The sequence below is a fragment of the Suricata suricatta genome, chromosome 3 (genome assembly GCF_006229205.1).
Source record: "Suricata suricatta isolate VVHF042 chromosome 3, meerkat_22Aug2017_6uvM2_HiC, whole genome shotgun sequence".
Lineage (NCBI taxonomy): Eukaryota > Metazoa > Chordata > Mammalia > Carnivora > Herpestidae > Suricata > Suricata suricatta.
Genome location: NC_043702.1, coordinates 151,762,166 through 151,776,076, shown reverse-complemented (window position 1 = coordinate 151,776,076; position 13,911 = coordinate 151,762,166). Strand labels below are relative to the sequence as shown.

The following is a 13,911-nucleotide window of genomic DNA, read 5'->3' as shown; positions in this document are numbered from 1 at the left end:
CCCCTCGCGCCGGCCGCGCTGCAAGCTCCGCGGTGGGACGTGGGCGCCCGCCTCGCGCGCCGCGCTCGCCGGCTCACTCGGCATCTGCGGTTTCGTGCCCTCGGACGCGGGCGCCGAGCGCCATCTCGACACCTCCTCCCCCTGCCCGCGCCTTTCCTGCCCCTCGCCCTGCGCGCAGACGAGTCGGAAGCCACTTCCTCTCGCAAGGTTCCCCAAAGCCTTGCTCAGCTGTCGCGGCGCCCCTCCCCCGCCAGGCCCCGGTCCGCCCCGCACCTCCAGCCTCACTGGGTGGCACTAGATCCTGGGGACAGGTGGACCTGAGGCACCAGAGGTCAGGTGAGGGATGCAGGGAAGGAACAGACCAGGATGCACCCGAGGGAGAAGATTCCCTGTGGCTTTTCTTCAGCCTTCTGGAAACAGCTCGTTCTCATCACCCATGATGGCTCATGTTCACGGAGTAGAATGTGCTCTAAGGTCGCCAGCGTCTCTGCTCCCTTCCCCCCACCCACCTCGTCATCCCACTCTCACACCCCCCATTCACTGGGTGAAGGAGCCGGGTCAATCAGAGTGGTTAGAGAAGTAACCGGAGAAGAAGAAAATCAATATCTGCTCTGGCTGGAGAAGCAGCAATATTTTAACTTGGAAATGCCAGAGGAAGCTGTAGGGGCCCCGTGAGCATATGCAAATCATATGCAAAGTTATGGCAACCTGGAGAGCAAGCCTCCCCTTCCACCCACACAGGCAGAATTGGCCCTCAGGAAGGCTCAGGATATCAAAGGAGCTTGCAGACACCGCCCAGGTTATTTGTGCATTTTCCTGACACTCTGGCCAGTTCTCGTAATTTCCATCAAAGATAGCCCATGTTGGAGCGCCTGGGGGAGCTCAGTCTGTTAAACGTCAGACTTCAGGTCACAGTCTCATGGTTCCTGAGTGCCAGCCCTGCATCTGACAGTGAAGAGCCTGCTTGGGATTCTCTTTCCCTCTCTCTGCCCCACCCCTTCTCTCTGTCTCTCTCTCAAAATAAATAACAAACTTTGAAAAAATATATATTTTTTAAAAAGATGGCCTGTGTACATTTCCCCATCAGACTAGATGAAGAAACATCTTCCTTGACTAGGGCTGAACCCTCAAAACAATTAGGGCAACACCCCCATTCCGTCTCAGACCATGTTTGTACAGCAATGGCACTTAGAGGTACCACTGCTTGAATAACTCCTACACGGGCCAGGCCGTTTTCATGCAGTCTGCCTTTTAACCTGCCCAACAGCCTTGAGATAGAGATTATTATTCTCATTTTATAGGTGAGGAAACTGAGTTTCAGAGCCATACAAATAGGATATTTGTGATTCTCAGACCCGGGCCTATGCACCTCAAGGGCCCATGCTCGCAGCCACTGTGATCCACAGTCTCCCAGCCTTAATGGGACGCCCTGGTGTGTACTCTGAGGCCATCCTTCTGTACAGCATGGCCTGGAGTCCCAGGAAAGGAAGACGGAGCCTTCAGAGCCTGGAATGCAGGGGCACCGTGCTAGTAGGGTCTGCGGCCTGGGGACCCCGGAGCACCACGGAGAGTGGGGGAGGGGAGTTAACAGGACGCTCTCCAGGTAGGCTCACCTGGCTCTCCCCGCAGTTCTGCAACAGCCAGTCTCAGGGAAGCACAAGCCGGCTGCAGGGAGAGACTCAGCCCCCAGATACAGAGCTGCCAACTCCTTTTTAAGCTCTCATTATTTTTATAAGGAACCCTTGCCCTCCCCCACCTTAGCCAAATCTGTCAGTGCTTAGGAGGGTTTCAAACTGCAGCCCAATTTGGCTCCATCCTCCCACACAGTCTTTTTCCCAGAAGCCTGTGAGGGCCTGGCAGGTACAAACATGAGCGAGCGGAGGGCTGGCACCCCAGCCGGCTGGCTGCCCCGGGCTCAGGAGAAGGGTCAATACCAGTAGCTGCCACCCTTAGAGGCAGAGGAAGACCAGTGCAAGCAAGCAGCTGGGGGTGAGGTGTTTTGGGTGAGGAGCTCACATTTAATAGAGTTGAAGGTAGGTTCTGGCATTGTCTAGAACAATCTTTTCTTCAACTGAGTAATTTTATTTTTATTTTTTTAATGTGTTTATTTTTGAGAGAGCATGAGTTGGGGAGAGGCATGGGGGGGTGGGGGACAGAGGATCCGAAGCAGCCTCAGCACTGACTGCAGCGAGCCTGATCTGGGTCTTGAACTTACAAACTGTGAGATCATGACCAGAGCCAAAGTTGGACACTCAAACAACTGAGCCACCCAGGTGCCCCTTCAACTGAGTATTTTAGAGGCTTTTCAGTTTTATTTTTTTAGAAGGATTTGCTAGATCCTAGATCCTAGATTGGCTTCACCAGTGCCTCCAAGTCCAATGCCAGAATGAGAAATGCTGCAGAGACGGGGGCTCTGCATGATCCTTGGGCCACCAGCAGCCTATCTGCTTTGTCCGGCCAGCAAAGAAACACACTTTTCTTTATAAAAGGAACCTTCTTACTCAGTGGGAATCCAACACTTAAGAAAAAACAAGCCCCAGGTTCTTTGGGGCCACACTGTGTCCTTGGCCTCACGCGGGGACCTCTGGAAAGCAACCGCAATGCTACACATTCAGAAGGCACAATCTTCAGATATAGCTAGTAACAGCCCCTTTAAACATCAAGCCAAAGTACCCCAGGAGTCAGCGGGCGTCTCTCCTCGTGAGCAGCATGCTAGCTGCCAGATCTCCTTAGGAAAAGTCCTCAGTGACATTGTGTTCTCTCAGGGTGCTGCTCCAGGCCTTTCCAAATATTGAGAAAAACTAGTGTCTGAATAAGGCTTCTCAAAGGCTTTTTACCATTCATTACTTAGGCAGTTCTAGAATCTTGAAAGCAGGTATTATACCCATTTTGTTGACAGGAAGGTGAGGGAGGTAACATGTTCCACCACAGCTCATACTTTCAAAATCCCTTACCTCTGAGTTAGCGTCTTTCTCCGCCCTGCTCCACCTGTCAGTGACTCTAGACCTGGGAGGGAGTCATGAGTAAAAAAGTCAGCAACACAGAGACTGTGTGTTGTGGAGGACCCTGGGACTAGAAGGGATCTGCAAAGATCAAATAAAATAAGTTGGCCAGGCTCCAGGAGGAAGAATCCAGACCGAAGCTCCAGGAACCATAAGAAAGGAAGGTTGCATTCCTTTCGGTGTCTACTGACCCTGTCAGCACCTCTTCCCTATGAAGGATCAACAGCAGCGACAACCTAACCAGAGGAGGAGCAGCGGGCAGGGGAATGGAAGAGCCTGAGCAACAGCCTTTTAAGCCGCCGGAAGTGAACACACAAAGGACAGGAACCGGCTGTTCTTGTCTCTGGACCCAGGAAGACAGGTCTGGACCTTAGGCTTCGGGCTCCAGAGCCTTAAATCCGTGGCATCGTGCTGGGGTTCAGAAAGACCAAACTGAAATGGTGAAATGGATGGCTTTCCTGTCTCAACATGTCAGATGATGAAAGACACTATTTTCAGCTTTCTTCCTTTCTTAGATATGCTCCTGGCGTGTGCCCAGATCCCCTCATTGGATCCACTGTGTGGCTCTGTGTTCCAGAAAAGCTGCATCACAAGACTGGAAGTCAGGAGCTGCTGTTCTACCCCAGCTCAACTCTGGCCTCATATGACATCTGGAGCAGCTTGGAACCCTGGGATTCCTCATCTGTCCAACCGAAGGGTGTCGGGATAGAGATCATATCTGGGCCCTTATGACCTGCTGACATATTCAAAGGTTGAAAACCAGAGTCAGGTGCCTGCCCCCTGACCCCTGAAACATATTTTGAAATTATGATTAGCCGGTATGTGCAGGAGCGGTACCACTGACTACATGTGTACCATTTCATTTAGCCTCTACAACAAACTGATGGGGAAGCTACACTGATTATCTCTATTCCACAGAGAGGAAAAGGAGGTTCAGGCAGGTTAAGTAATTTGCACATGGTCACAGGTTAATGGTGAAGCCAAATCCACCCTGCCGGTCTGACTCCAGAACCAAGGTCTGGGACCCTCTGGAGTAGTGCGGGGTATTCATCTCCCCGTGATCGCGCTCATACTGCCCATCCTGCCCGAAATCATAGCCCATCACAAGCCAGGAACGAGTCTCCCAGCGTACCTATGTCCCCGTCTTCCCTTTAGCTTGCTGGGCTTTTCCAGCCATTGACTGTCTTCTCTTCCTACCCCTGCCCCTGTAGGCCTGCATTCTCCCTGGGAGCTCAGTCTCACCTATGCCAACGGTATCAACTATCCCTCACAGACTGCTGTCTCAGAACTCTCTCCGTCCCCGGCAGCTCCAGATGGAAAGTTTCAACAGCTCACAGGATACCCTTGAAGCCTCACCGGAGACAGGTCCAATATTGAGCTTATTATTCCCCGCTTCCCCCTGCACCTGCTCCTTCACCTTTCCTAGTTCGATGAATACCATTAATGTAGATTACTGCAGTGCCTTCCAGTAGTTTCCTTTGTTTCCATCTCTGCCTTCTCCAACTGCCCCCCCCCCATCCCTTTATTGCCAAGGTCACCCTTCTTTTTTTTTTTTTTAACATTTATTTATTTATTTATTTTTAAACTTTTTTTTAATCTTTATTTATTCTTGAGAGAGAGAGCGTGCAACGGAGGGGCAGAGAGAGGGAGACACAGAATCTGAAGCAGGCTGCGGGCTCTGAGCTATCAGCACGGAGCCCATGTGGGGCTTCATGGATCACGAGACCATGAGTCAGATGCTTAATCGACTGAGCCACCCAGGTGCCCCTAAAGTCACCCTTCTATACTAAGGTCTAATCATGACAGTTCTTTCATAAAACTTTTTATTCAAATTCCAACTAAGAGTTATTGAATAACTATTAACTATACTATTCTATACTGTCACTATACTATAATTACTATTATACTATAATTATTACTATGTGTCGAGCTCTAATTGCTTTATTCTTTCATCCATTCATTTATGAAATATTTACTGGGCAGGGGCTCCTGGGTGGTTCAGTCGGGTTAAGTGTCAGACTTCGGCTCAGGTCGTTGTGGGTTCGAGTTCCACGTCAGGGTCTCTGCTATCAACATGGAGCCTGCTTCAGACCCTCTGTCCCCCTCTCTCTCTGCCCCTTCCTCACTCTATCTCAAAAATAAACAAACTTTTAAAAAAAGAAATTTTTACTGGGTATCTTCTACATGGCAAGTACTAGAGCAGGAGTTGGGATTCAGGCCTGAATAAGACATAAGTCTCTGCCTTGTCACCATGCACAGTCTAGTAGAACAACGTGAAATAAAAAGTTATATTACAGTTACCAAGCTCTTGTACATTTCATAATCTCACTTGATTGGCACAACCCTGCAAGGAGGTATTTTGCAGATGACTAAACTGAGGTTCAGAGTGGTTCGTGTGCCCAGGGTCACAGAGCAAGTAAATGGTCGGATCTGATTTCCAACCAAGATCCCTTGTATCTGACATTTTTCCATTACAACTGTCCTTCCTCCAATGACTCTGATTCCCCACTGCCTACAGTGATGTTCCAAACTGCACCCTCCCCCCACATTGGTCCTTCAAGGCCCTTCACAACACACGCCCCGCGGGTGTGCGGTTCATACCCATCCCCAGCTGCAGCCGCACAAAATGCAATTCATGTTCCCAGCAGCTTCCCTACCCTCTTGTGGTTTGTTCTGCTGTTTTCTCTGCCTGTCAAAATCTTACGTTCTCCCCTCTTCCTGACACAGAGTCACCAATAACGACCGACCTCCCACACCTTCCCCATGCCTTTCAGAAGCAGCCCTTCCCAGATGTCCTCTCTGGCTTGAATCTTCAGAATGCTACCCTCCACCCTGAGAGCAGCAGTTCAGAGCATTAAACCAGCTGTATAGAGCAGAGAGCTCGATTTTTCCCCTACTTCCTGTCATAAAAGGTGTGGCTACATACCATTTAGGTTAGATTCACAGGAGATTCACTTTCTCGCGGGTTCCAGCCTACACAGTGCTTCTGTTGCTTGGCTAAGAGCTGTGAGAGGGCCTTACATTTAAAAACACGGAGAGGCACGGGTCCTGAGGAGCGCATGCCAAGTCCGAGTCAGACACAGGGAGTCTACTTTCTAGTCGTCCTCCCTTGATGAGACTAGGAAATCACAAAAGATGTTTCTGACCAACAATCCTATCCTCCACCTGCCCCTTTCCAGGCAAGCCTGGTCCTCCATTAGCCAAGGCCATGTGGTCACCAGGGTCAGACACAGACAACTCCTGCACTATGACACATAGAAAGAGGCCAACCCAGGCAGCCACCATTTCTAGGGTAGCAGTAGGGGCTGAGGCTGTGAGGAACACAGGGAAATGTCTTCGGTACTAAGGATTTCTAGAGAAATAGGTACTAGAGCCGTGTCCCTCTTCAGAGCCAGGATCTCAGGTGCCTCTTGGTTGGGAAGCCTGTCAGCTCTGCCTGATCAGAAACAAGCCCCATGGGTTGGCCTGAGCTGGTCAGATAGGCCTTGGGGCGCTGCCTGTGAGAGGCAGCTGTCTAGTGGAAATGAATCACTGACAGCTTTGGCTACCACTCATGGCTTCCAGAGCGTGGAAGGAAATCTGTGGAGGGTGGAGCAGCTGTCCCAAACGTAGCCAGAGTGGAGCAGGACAGCTGGAGACTGGCTCCCGCCTTTGGCACATGTGGGTGGGCTGGCAACAAATGAAATCAAATGGAAACATAAAATATATTCAATTTTCCAAAATAAGGCAGGGGGAAAAAAAAGGAACAAAGAACAGAAAGAAAAGATAGGAAAAAATAGAAACATGATAGACTTAACATCTAATTATATTGATAATCACATTAAATGCAAATGATCTAAATAACCCAATTAAATAGCAGAGATTATCCAACTGGATTAAAAAAAAAACAAGATCCAACAGGAAATGACTTTTAACTATAAAGACACAAATAGCCTAAAAGTAAAAGGATAGATTAATAAATATCATGCTCATGGTAATCAAAAGAAAGCAGAGTGGCTCTATTAATATCAGACAAAGTGGATTTCAGAGCAAAGAATATTACCAGGGATAAAGAAAGTTATTTCATAATGATAAAGGGTCAATTAATCTAGAGAACATAATAATCCTAAATGTCTATGCACTGAATAAGGGAGCTTCAAAATTCAGAAAGATAGGACCATAAGGAGAAACAGGGTAATCCACAGTTATAATTGGACATTTCAATACTTCTCCCCCAATAACTGATAAGACAAGTAGGAAGAACACATGATATGTCTCAACAAATGTTAACCACTGTTGTTACCCGTCACAACTAAATGCCATAAACCTGGATCCAGCATTTCGGAGGAGACCTAGGACCCAGAATCCGCTGAGAAGGGTGGAGGTGTGTGGCGGCAGGGTCTGTTAGGGAGCCCCAGCAGGGACAGACCCCGCCCCCGGGCTCTCCCCGGCTTGCTGCTGGCTCCCCCGTGTGGCAGGTCTGGGTTCAGCACGTGGCCGTTGGGCTCCGGGTTGGGGCAGGACTGGCCAGCCTTCTGGAAAGGCAGAGCCCTGGGTAGAGAGACAGCAGCGTGCCTGTGGGAGGGAGCACGGGGCCAGCCGCCAGGAAACTCGGCTCTCCACGCCAGCTGAGTCACCTCGCAGTGGCTGCAGGGGCTGACGGAGGCCCCGCTGAGGAATGATAGCAGAGGGTGGGGGGTAGGGGTGTGGCAGAAAGGTAGCAGCCAGTGACCTGTGGGGCTGCTTCACCCCGGAGCTGGGGAAGCCATCTATCTGTCCCTTTGGAGAGTGGGGACAGGTTCTTGGTCATTCCATCTATAAAGGGGGGGCCATATCCTGGGCCACGGGGGAGGGCATAATCATTAGTCTTATAGCAGAAAGTCCCTGCCAAACCACAAAGTCATAGTGCCCTGGTTTTATGTCCAGGACAGTGGCCCATCTCTCTGGTAATTTGGAGAGTTGGCAGAGCCAGACCATGAAGGATTTCTGTGCTAGCCCAGATTCGGATTGATTTTGAGAGCCATGGGAAGCCACTACGGGTTTTCATCACAGGGATGATGGGAAAAATCCAGCAGGGATTCTGTTGCCATTGGAGGCAACAGAGACCGCCCCGGCGTGCGACCCGGTGACACCTAGGCCTTCATCGGCACGTGATCTCCCTCGAGTCTTCCCTGGGGAGCCTCACGACCACCCTGCACATTCTCCACTTCTCAGAGGAGAAGCCCGAGGCCCAGAGGACCAGGAGGCTTGTCTCGGGTCACATATCACGTGTGTTGTCTACACTGTCTGGATTAGAACAACCTGGCTCTTCCACCACCGAGTAGCCCTTTGTTTTTGTTTTTTTTAAGAGAGTATTTATTGCTTTTTAAAAACTCTGTCCTGGAAAGATGAAGCATTAGTTATTCAAACAGCACCGAAGCGCACAGCAGAAGCGCGAAGTTGTCTGACTTTACCCCTTTAACTCCTACTCCCACCCCTGCAAGGTGAGCTCTCTCCCATGGTTTGCCGGGTGGCCACCAAGCCCTTGCTCTGCACACGGGCACACACATGTAGACACATACAAAATATAAACAGGCTTGTCCTGTATGGACCGTGGGGTGAGTTGCCTCCACTTTGTGCTATTCCCTACAATAAGTACATAAGGATCCATCTCTCCTTTGTCTCTTTCTTTAGAATTTTTAAAGTTTATTTGTTTATTTTAAGAAAGAAAGGGAAAGAGGGAGGGGCAGTGAGAGGGGGAGAGAGAGAATCACAGGCAGACTCCACTGTCAGTGCAGAGCTCAATGTGAAGCTTGAACTCATGAACCATGAGATCATGACAGGCTGAGATCAAGAGTCAGATGCTTAACTGGGGCGCCTGGGTGGCTCAGTCGGTTAGGCACCCGACTTCGGCTCAGGTCATGATCTCACAGCTCATGGGTTTGAGCCCCTGCAATGGGCTCTGTGCTGACAGCTCAGAGCCTGGAGCCTGCTTCAGATTCTGTGTCTCCCTCTATCTCTCTGCCCCTCCCCTGCTCACTCTCTGTCTCTCTCAAAATAAAGACAAAAAAAAAAAAGAGTCAGATGCTTAGCCACTGAGCCACCCAAGTCCTCCCACCCGGCATCTCTCCTTTGGATGAGTGCCTTAGCGCTGGCTCAGATGGCTAGAATTCTCTTCCCAGCCGCCCAGGCTCTCTCCATGGCTCACAGCCTCCCGTAGGCAGGGGCTGGACCCAGTGCCCTGGTAATCGAAGCACTGGGTGACCTAAGAGACTAGTTTCTGTGGGCAGCATTTCCCAGTGACGGCACCTAAAAGGATTTTAGAGCAGCGCCTCGCTCAATAAATACGTGTGGAAGGTATCTGAGGCAGTCCTTAGAAACACGTTGTTCTTTCAATTTAGAGATTAAGTATTAATTGAATATGTGTCAGGAAACAACCCTCAGTACATCAAACCAGTGGTTCAAGGATTTTCAAAAGTTCCTCTAACACAGCTTTTACTTAAATTTGATAAAATGAACCTATTTAAAGAGAAACATTAAGTAAGTTATAGCACAGGTGGAACATGGGGATGGCCAGACTCCCGTGTGTGGAAAGGGCTTGATGGAGGTCCGGGAGCCGCTGAGGGAGGGGCCAGGCTGTGCCGCCAGGAGCCAGGAGCCAGGAGCAGGGAGGCTGTTTTCTGAGTGCTCCCAGCTCCTGGCTCCTGAAAGGGCAGGGGGAGGGGAAGGGACCTGGGTGAGGCAGGTGTTAACCAATTCAGTCCCCCCCTGTGAAGGACTAGAATGGAAGGAAGATTGCTTATGGTTTTGCTTGTCCCCTGCACATTCCATGCATCAACACAAGTGGCACCAGAGGCCACCGAGGCAGAGCTGCCAGGCTTCTCCTGGGCCATGATGAGAATCACCAGTTGTGGCCAAGAGCTTCCCCCCTTGGGGTCTGCTTCCCCAAAGGCAGTGAAAGGCCTGGACCAAACTGGCAAACTGGAGCTCCATTGTGAGAGCACCGGGGAGTCCCTGAGGGATTTTATTTCATCACAGCGTGATATTGTAGGAGCAAAGATGATGCGAAGTGTGAAGTATTCAGGGCATAAGTCCCCAGGAAAGGAAGTGCAGCCACGCTGGCAATTTCCTGTGGTCTTCAGCCAATGCCAGCCATGCTCTCTAGGAATCAGGCTTAAAGAAAGAAGGGATGGGGGGTGGACATGAAGGGGATTTGCTAGGTCAACAATAGGTGGCCAGGGAGAAAGTCACATATCATAGACATCAGAGATCTCCAAGGAGAGATTATAAAAGCACTAGGTTTGCGGCACTTGGGTGGCTCAGTCCACTGAGCGTCTGACTCTTGATTTCAGCTCAGGTCATGATCTCATGGTCGTGGGATTGAGCCTCGAATCTGACTCAGCGTTAAGCATAGAGCCTGCTTGACACTCTGTCTCTCTACCTCTGAACCTCCCTTGCTTGCACCCAATCTTTCTCTCTCAAAAAAAAAAATAATAATAGAGGCGCCTGGGTGGCTTAGTTGGTTAAGCGTTTGACTTTGGCTCCAGTTATGATCTCATGATTCATGAGTTTGAGCCCATGTCTGGCTCTGTGCTGACAACTCGGAGCCTGGAGCCTGCTTCAGATTCTGTGTGTGTGTCTCTCTCTGCCCTTCTCTTGCTCGTGCTCTGTCTTTCAAAAACAAACACTATAAAAAATTGTTTTTTAAATAATAAAATAAAACTACTAGTTTTGTGGTGGAGAAAGCCCAGGCAGGTGCCCTTCCTCCGTTTCTCCACTTGGGAAAGTCAGGCGCAACTCACAGGGCCTGTGAAGTTTGCAGCTGGAGGTTCTGAGTCCATCTCTGCCCCCTCCCCCACCCACCCCTTCTTCCTCCATCCTCCCTCTGGCGTGGCAGACAGAGGACGGCCAGAACCTTGGGATTACGACTTTTCAAAGGTGGAGGCCAAATACTTACTTACAGGATGTTCTCAACCATGTTTTGAAAAATGGATGAATGTACAGGAAGAAAATAGTAAAATGTTAACTAACAGTGCTTCCTTCCAGATGGAGGGAAATTGATGATTTTCTTTTCATTAAGAATCATCAGGAGAAATGCCATGAAGCTGAGACTCCCCAGCTCGGCTATGCCCCCCAAACTAGCTGAGCTCAGAATAAGCCACGACAAATCCCCCCAGGACGATAGCACTGGCACATTACGCTGGCTCTGCCCAGGTGACCATGCAAGGTGAAAGCAAGCTCCATGCTGGTGTTTAGCTGAAAATCAAGCCGAGGTGGAAATCAGCATGAACAAGCTTTTCAGAAAAGGGGAGTGAGCCTGGAGCAGGGCCCGGGGTTTATTGATAGAAGGCTAGGCCCTGCCCCGGCTGTGCTGAAGCATGCAGTCCGGCCTGTCCAAGGCAAACATAACAGCCGACCCGGCTGGCCGGGAGCAAACCCCAGTCCAGGCTGTTTGCTGGCTGGAGGGGCCATTCAGCACCCACGGGGGACCCTGGGACCCTTCTATGTGGTTCTGTGTGGCTCCTTCTGTAGCACATGGGTGGATGTACTCGAGACTCAGCCTTGATTCAGCTTGCCGCACGGTTCTGAGGCTGGCTCCTCTTCCCAGCAGAGGAAAGGGGGCCACTCTGCTGCCAAATACTCAGACTTGGAAGTCCCTGTTTGCTGTTGACATCCTGAGTGAGAGACAAGGGACACAGCAAACTCCAGGCCCTGCCCCCCACACTTGTGAGCGGGCTAACCTGCTCCAGGGAAGGGTTTCCAGACTGCCCCTGGGTCAGATAATTCTTTGTTGTGGGGCTCGTCTTGTGTAATATGGGGTGTTTAGCAGCATCCCTGGCCTCTCTCACTAGATGCCAATAGCGTCACCCCAGTTGTGACAACCAAAAATGTCTCCAGAAACTGCCATGTTTAGGAAAGATTGCTGTCAGGTGCGCTATGTGACCTCCCTCCGCCAGCTTGCAAGGAAAACCGTAGGCAGAGTTCTGTGTCATTTCGTCGGGGTTTGGGAGGCCAGACTTGTCCCTCCTTCCTCCTCACGCCTCATGGGGCAAGCAAGGCCTGGTGACATTCAGGCTACGCCAGAAACAGCTACTAGTCCAAAGTGTGTAGAGGATGCACAGACAGTTTTTAAACATTTGCCTTAGAATCGATTTGATCTCATTCGTATAAAACCACACGTCATGTTTGCTTTCTAGCAATGCTTTCCCAGAGGGAGAAGGGGGTGGGGGAGAGCAGGACACCCACGGGTGGATCAGGTGACTAATCATGGCCAGAAAATGCCTGTGGATGGCTAGTCTCAGGAGCAGGGACCCACTTGGGATTCCCCCGGGACCCCTCTTGTTCTCGCCAGGAAGGAACCAGTCATTCAGCACCCAGGTGTCTCTCACAGCACCCTGGGCTTATCTGTTTAAAATCTAACTCCCCTCCTCCACCACAAGCACAGGGAGGGCAGACACCATGTCTGTTCCCTTCGTCACTAAGTCCTTGGCATTCCTGGGCCTGACCCATGGTCAACTCTAAAAACATACTTGTTAAATGAATGAATGGTATCAGGAACACTCCATACTTCCTTCACCAGCAGCCGTGGACTCATCCATTAAGAATCAGATCCAAGGCCCCTGATGTCTCCCGACAGAAACCATCGCCTCACGTAGTCAAAACACGTGATTCGTACTTTTATTGCAACATGCATCACGGCATATACTGTTGGGTTGTATTCTGTCTCCCCTGCCAGAATGTAAGGTCTCTGGGGACAAGCACTGTGAGGCACCATTACTGTCCCCACTCTCACCAGAGCTTGGCACACGATGGATACTCCATAAGTGCTTCTTTAATACAAGAACCAAAACATGTTCTCCTGTCTCCATTCCAAATCCTAGACATCAGAGTCTGGACGCGTCCTGGTTCAAGTGCCTTGGCTAAACCCAGACGCAGAGGCTGCTTTGGGCATCAACATCCTGGTTCTTGAACACAAAGCAAGAATGTCCCCCCAGCCCTTCTGAAGTTATATCTAGGTTAGCAGGCTGACCGGCAGGGAGGATGATATGCTGGGGGAGCCTCAGGCCCAACACCCCCACTGCCCCAGGGCCGTGAGGCCTCAAAGGACCGTTAGGAGCCTTCTCTCCTTCCTGCCCTCATCTATACCCACACCTCTTGCTTGAAGCCCTAGGCCAAAGCAGGCTCTGTGCTTGGAAAGACCTGAAGAGGACTTCTGAGCGTCTACACACTTCTCTGTGTCATTGTTCCCGTTCCATCTTCCCAGACCCTTGGAAAGGGGCATGTCTGGCCAGAAGGGGACCCCAACCTCCAGTGTTTGAGCAACATTCACGCCCCCTCCTGCTGACCAGAGCACCTGGGCAAAGCAAGTGTAGCCTAGGACACCAGAGGAAGCTGTTCCCAGCCTGGTCGCTGAGCTTTCCTGCCTACCTGGCCGAAGACAGGAGTGAAGGTGCTTTCAGGAGAGGGTGGGTCCTGGGACGGGCCTCCCTGCTGACTGCAGTCCAGCTGGATCAGATGGCGGCACGCCGGGTGGCAGGTGAGCTTGCAGTCTGCAGGGAAAGAAGCACCAGGGGATTAGGAGTCCAGCAGGATTCCATCCATTTCCACCCGGAGAAATACCCTGGGAGGCGGCGTTTAGCTCCAGGAAGGAAGACCTCGCAGGAGGGAAGTGGGGCGTGGGAGAGCACCTCGGTGCCACGGGAATGGCTCGTGAGACGTCATGCGTGGTTTACACGGCTGCACACTGCCCTCGCCTCCGTTGTTTTGTGTGACCTTGCAATCATTATTATTGCCACTTCACAGACAGCAAATTGGAGTCTAGGGACCTTAGTGACTTTCTCAAGTCCGGCCACCTGACTTCAGGCTGGTGCTCTTTCTACTGGTTGACATCAATCACCAGGAGTCACGGATCCCTGGAGAGACTTCACTTTTCCGGGCCTCGTTTTGCTAA

General features: G+C 50.8%; 1 protein-coding gene across 1 annotated transcript in view; it reads right to left on the bottom strand.

The window, feature by feature from the left end:
* The window catches only part of RASSF5 (Ras association domain family member 5), a 66,495-nt gene that overhangs the window by 29,782 nt on the left and 22,802 nt on the right, over nt 1-13,911 (bottom strand). Inside the window, exon 3 of the mRNA XM_029935622.1 lies at nt 13,389-13,510. Coding sequence (XP_029791482.1) covers nt 13,389-13,510 — 122 coding nt within the window. The remainder of the gene's footprint in view (nt 1-13,388; nt 13,511-13,911) is intronic.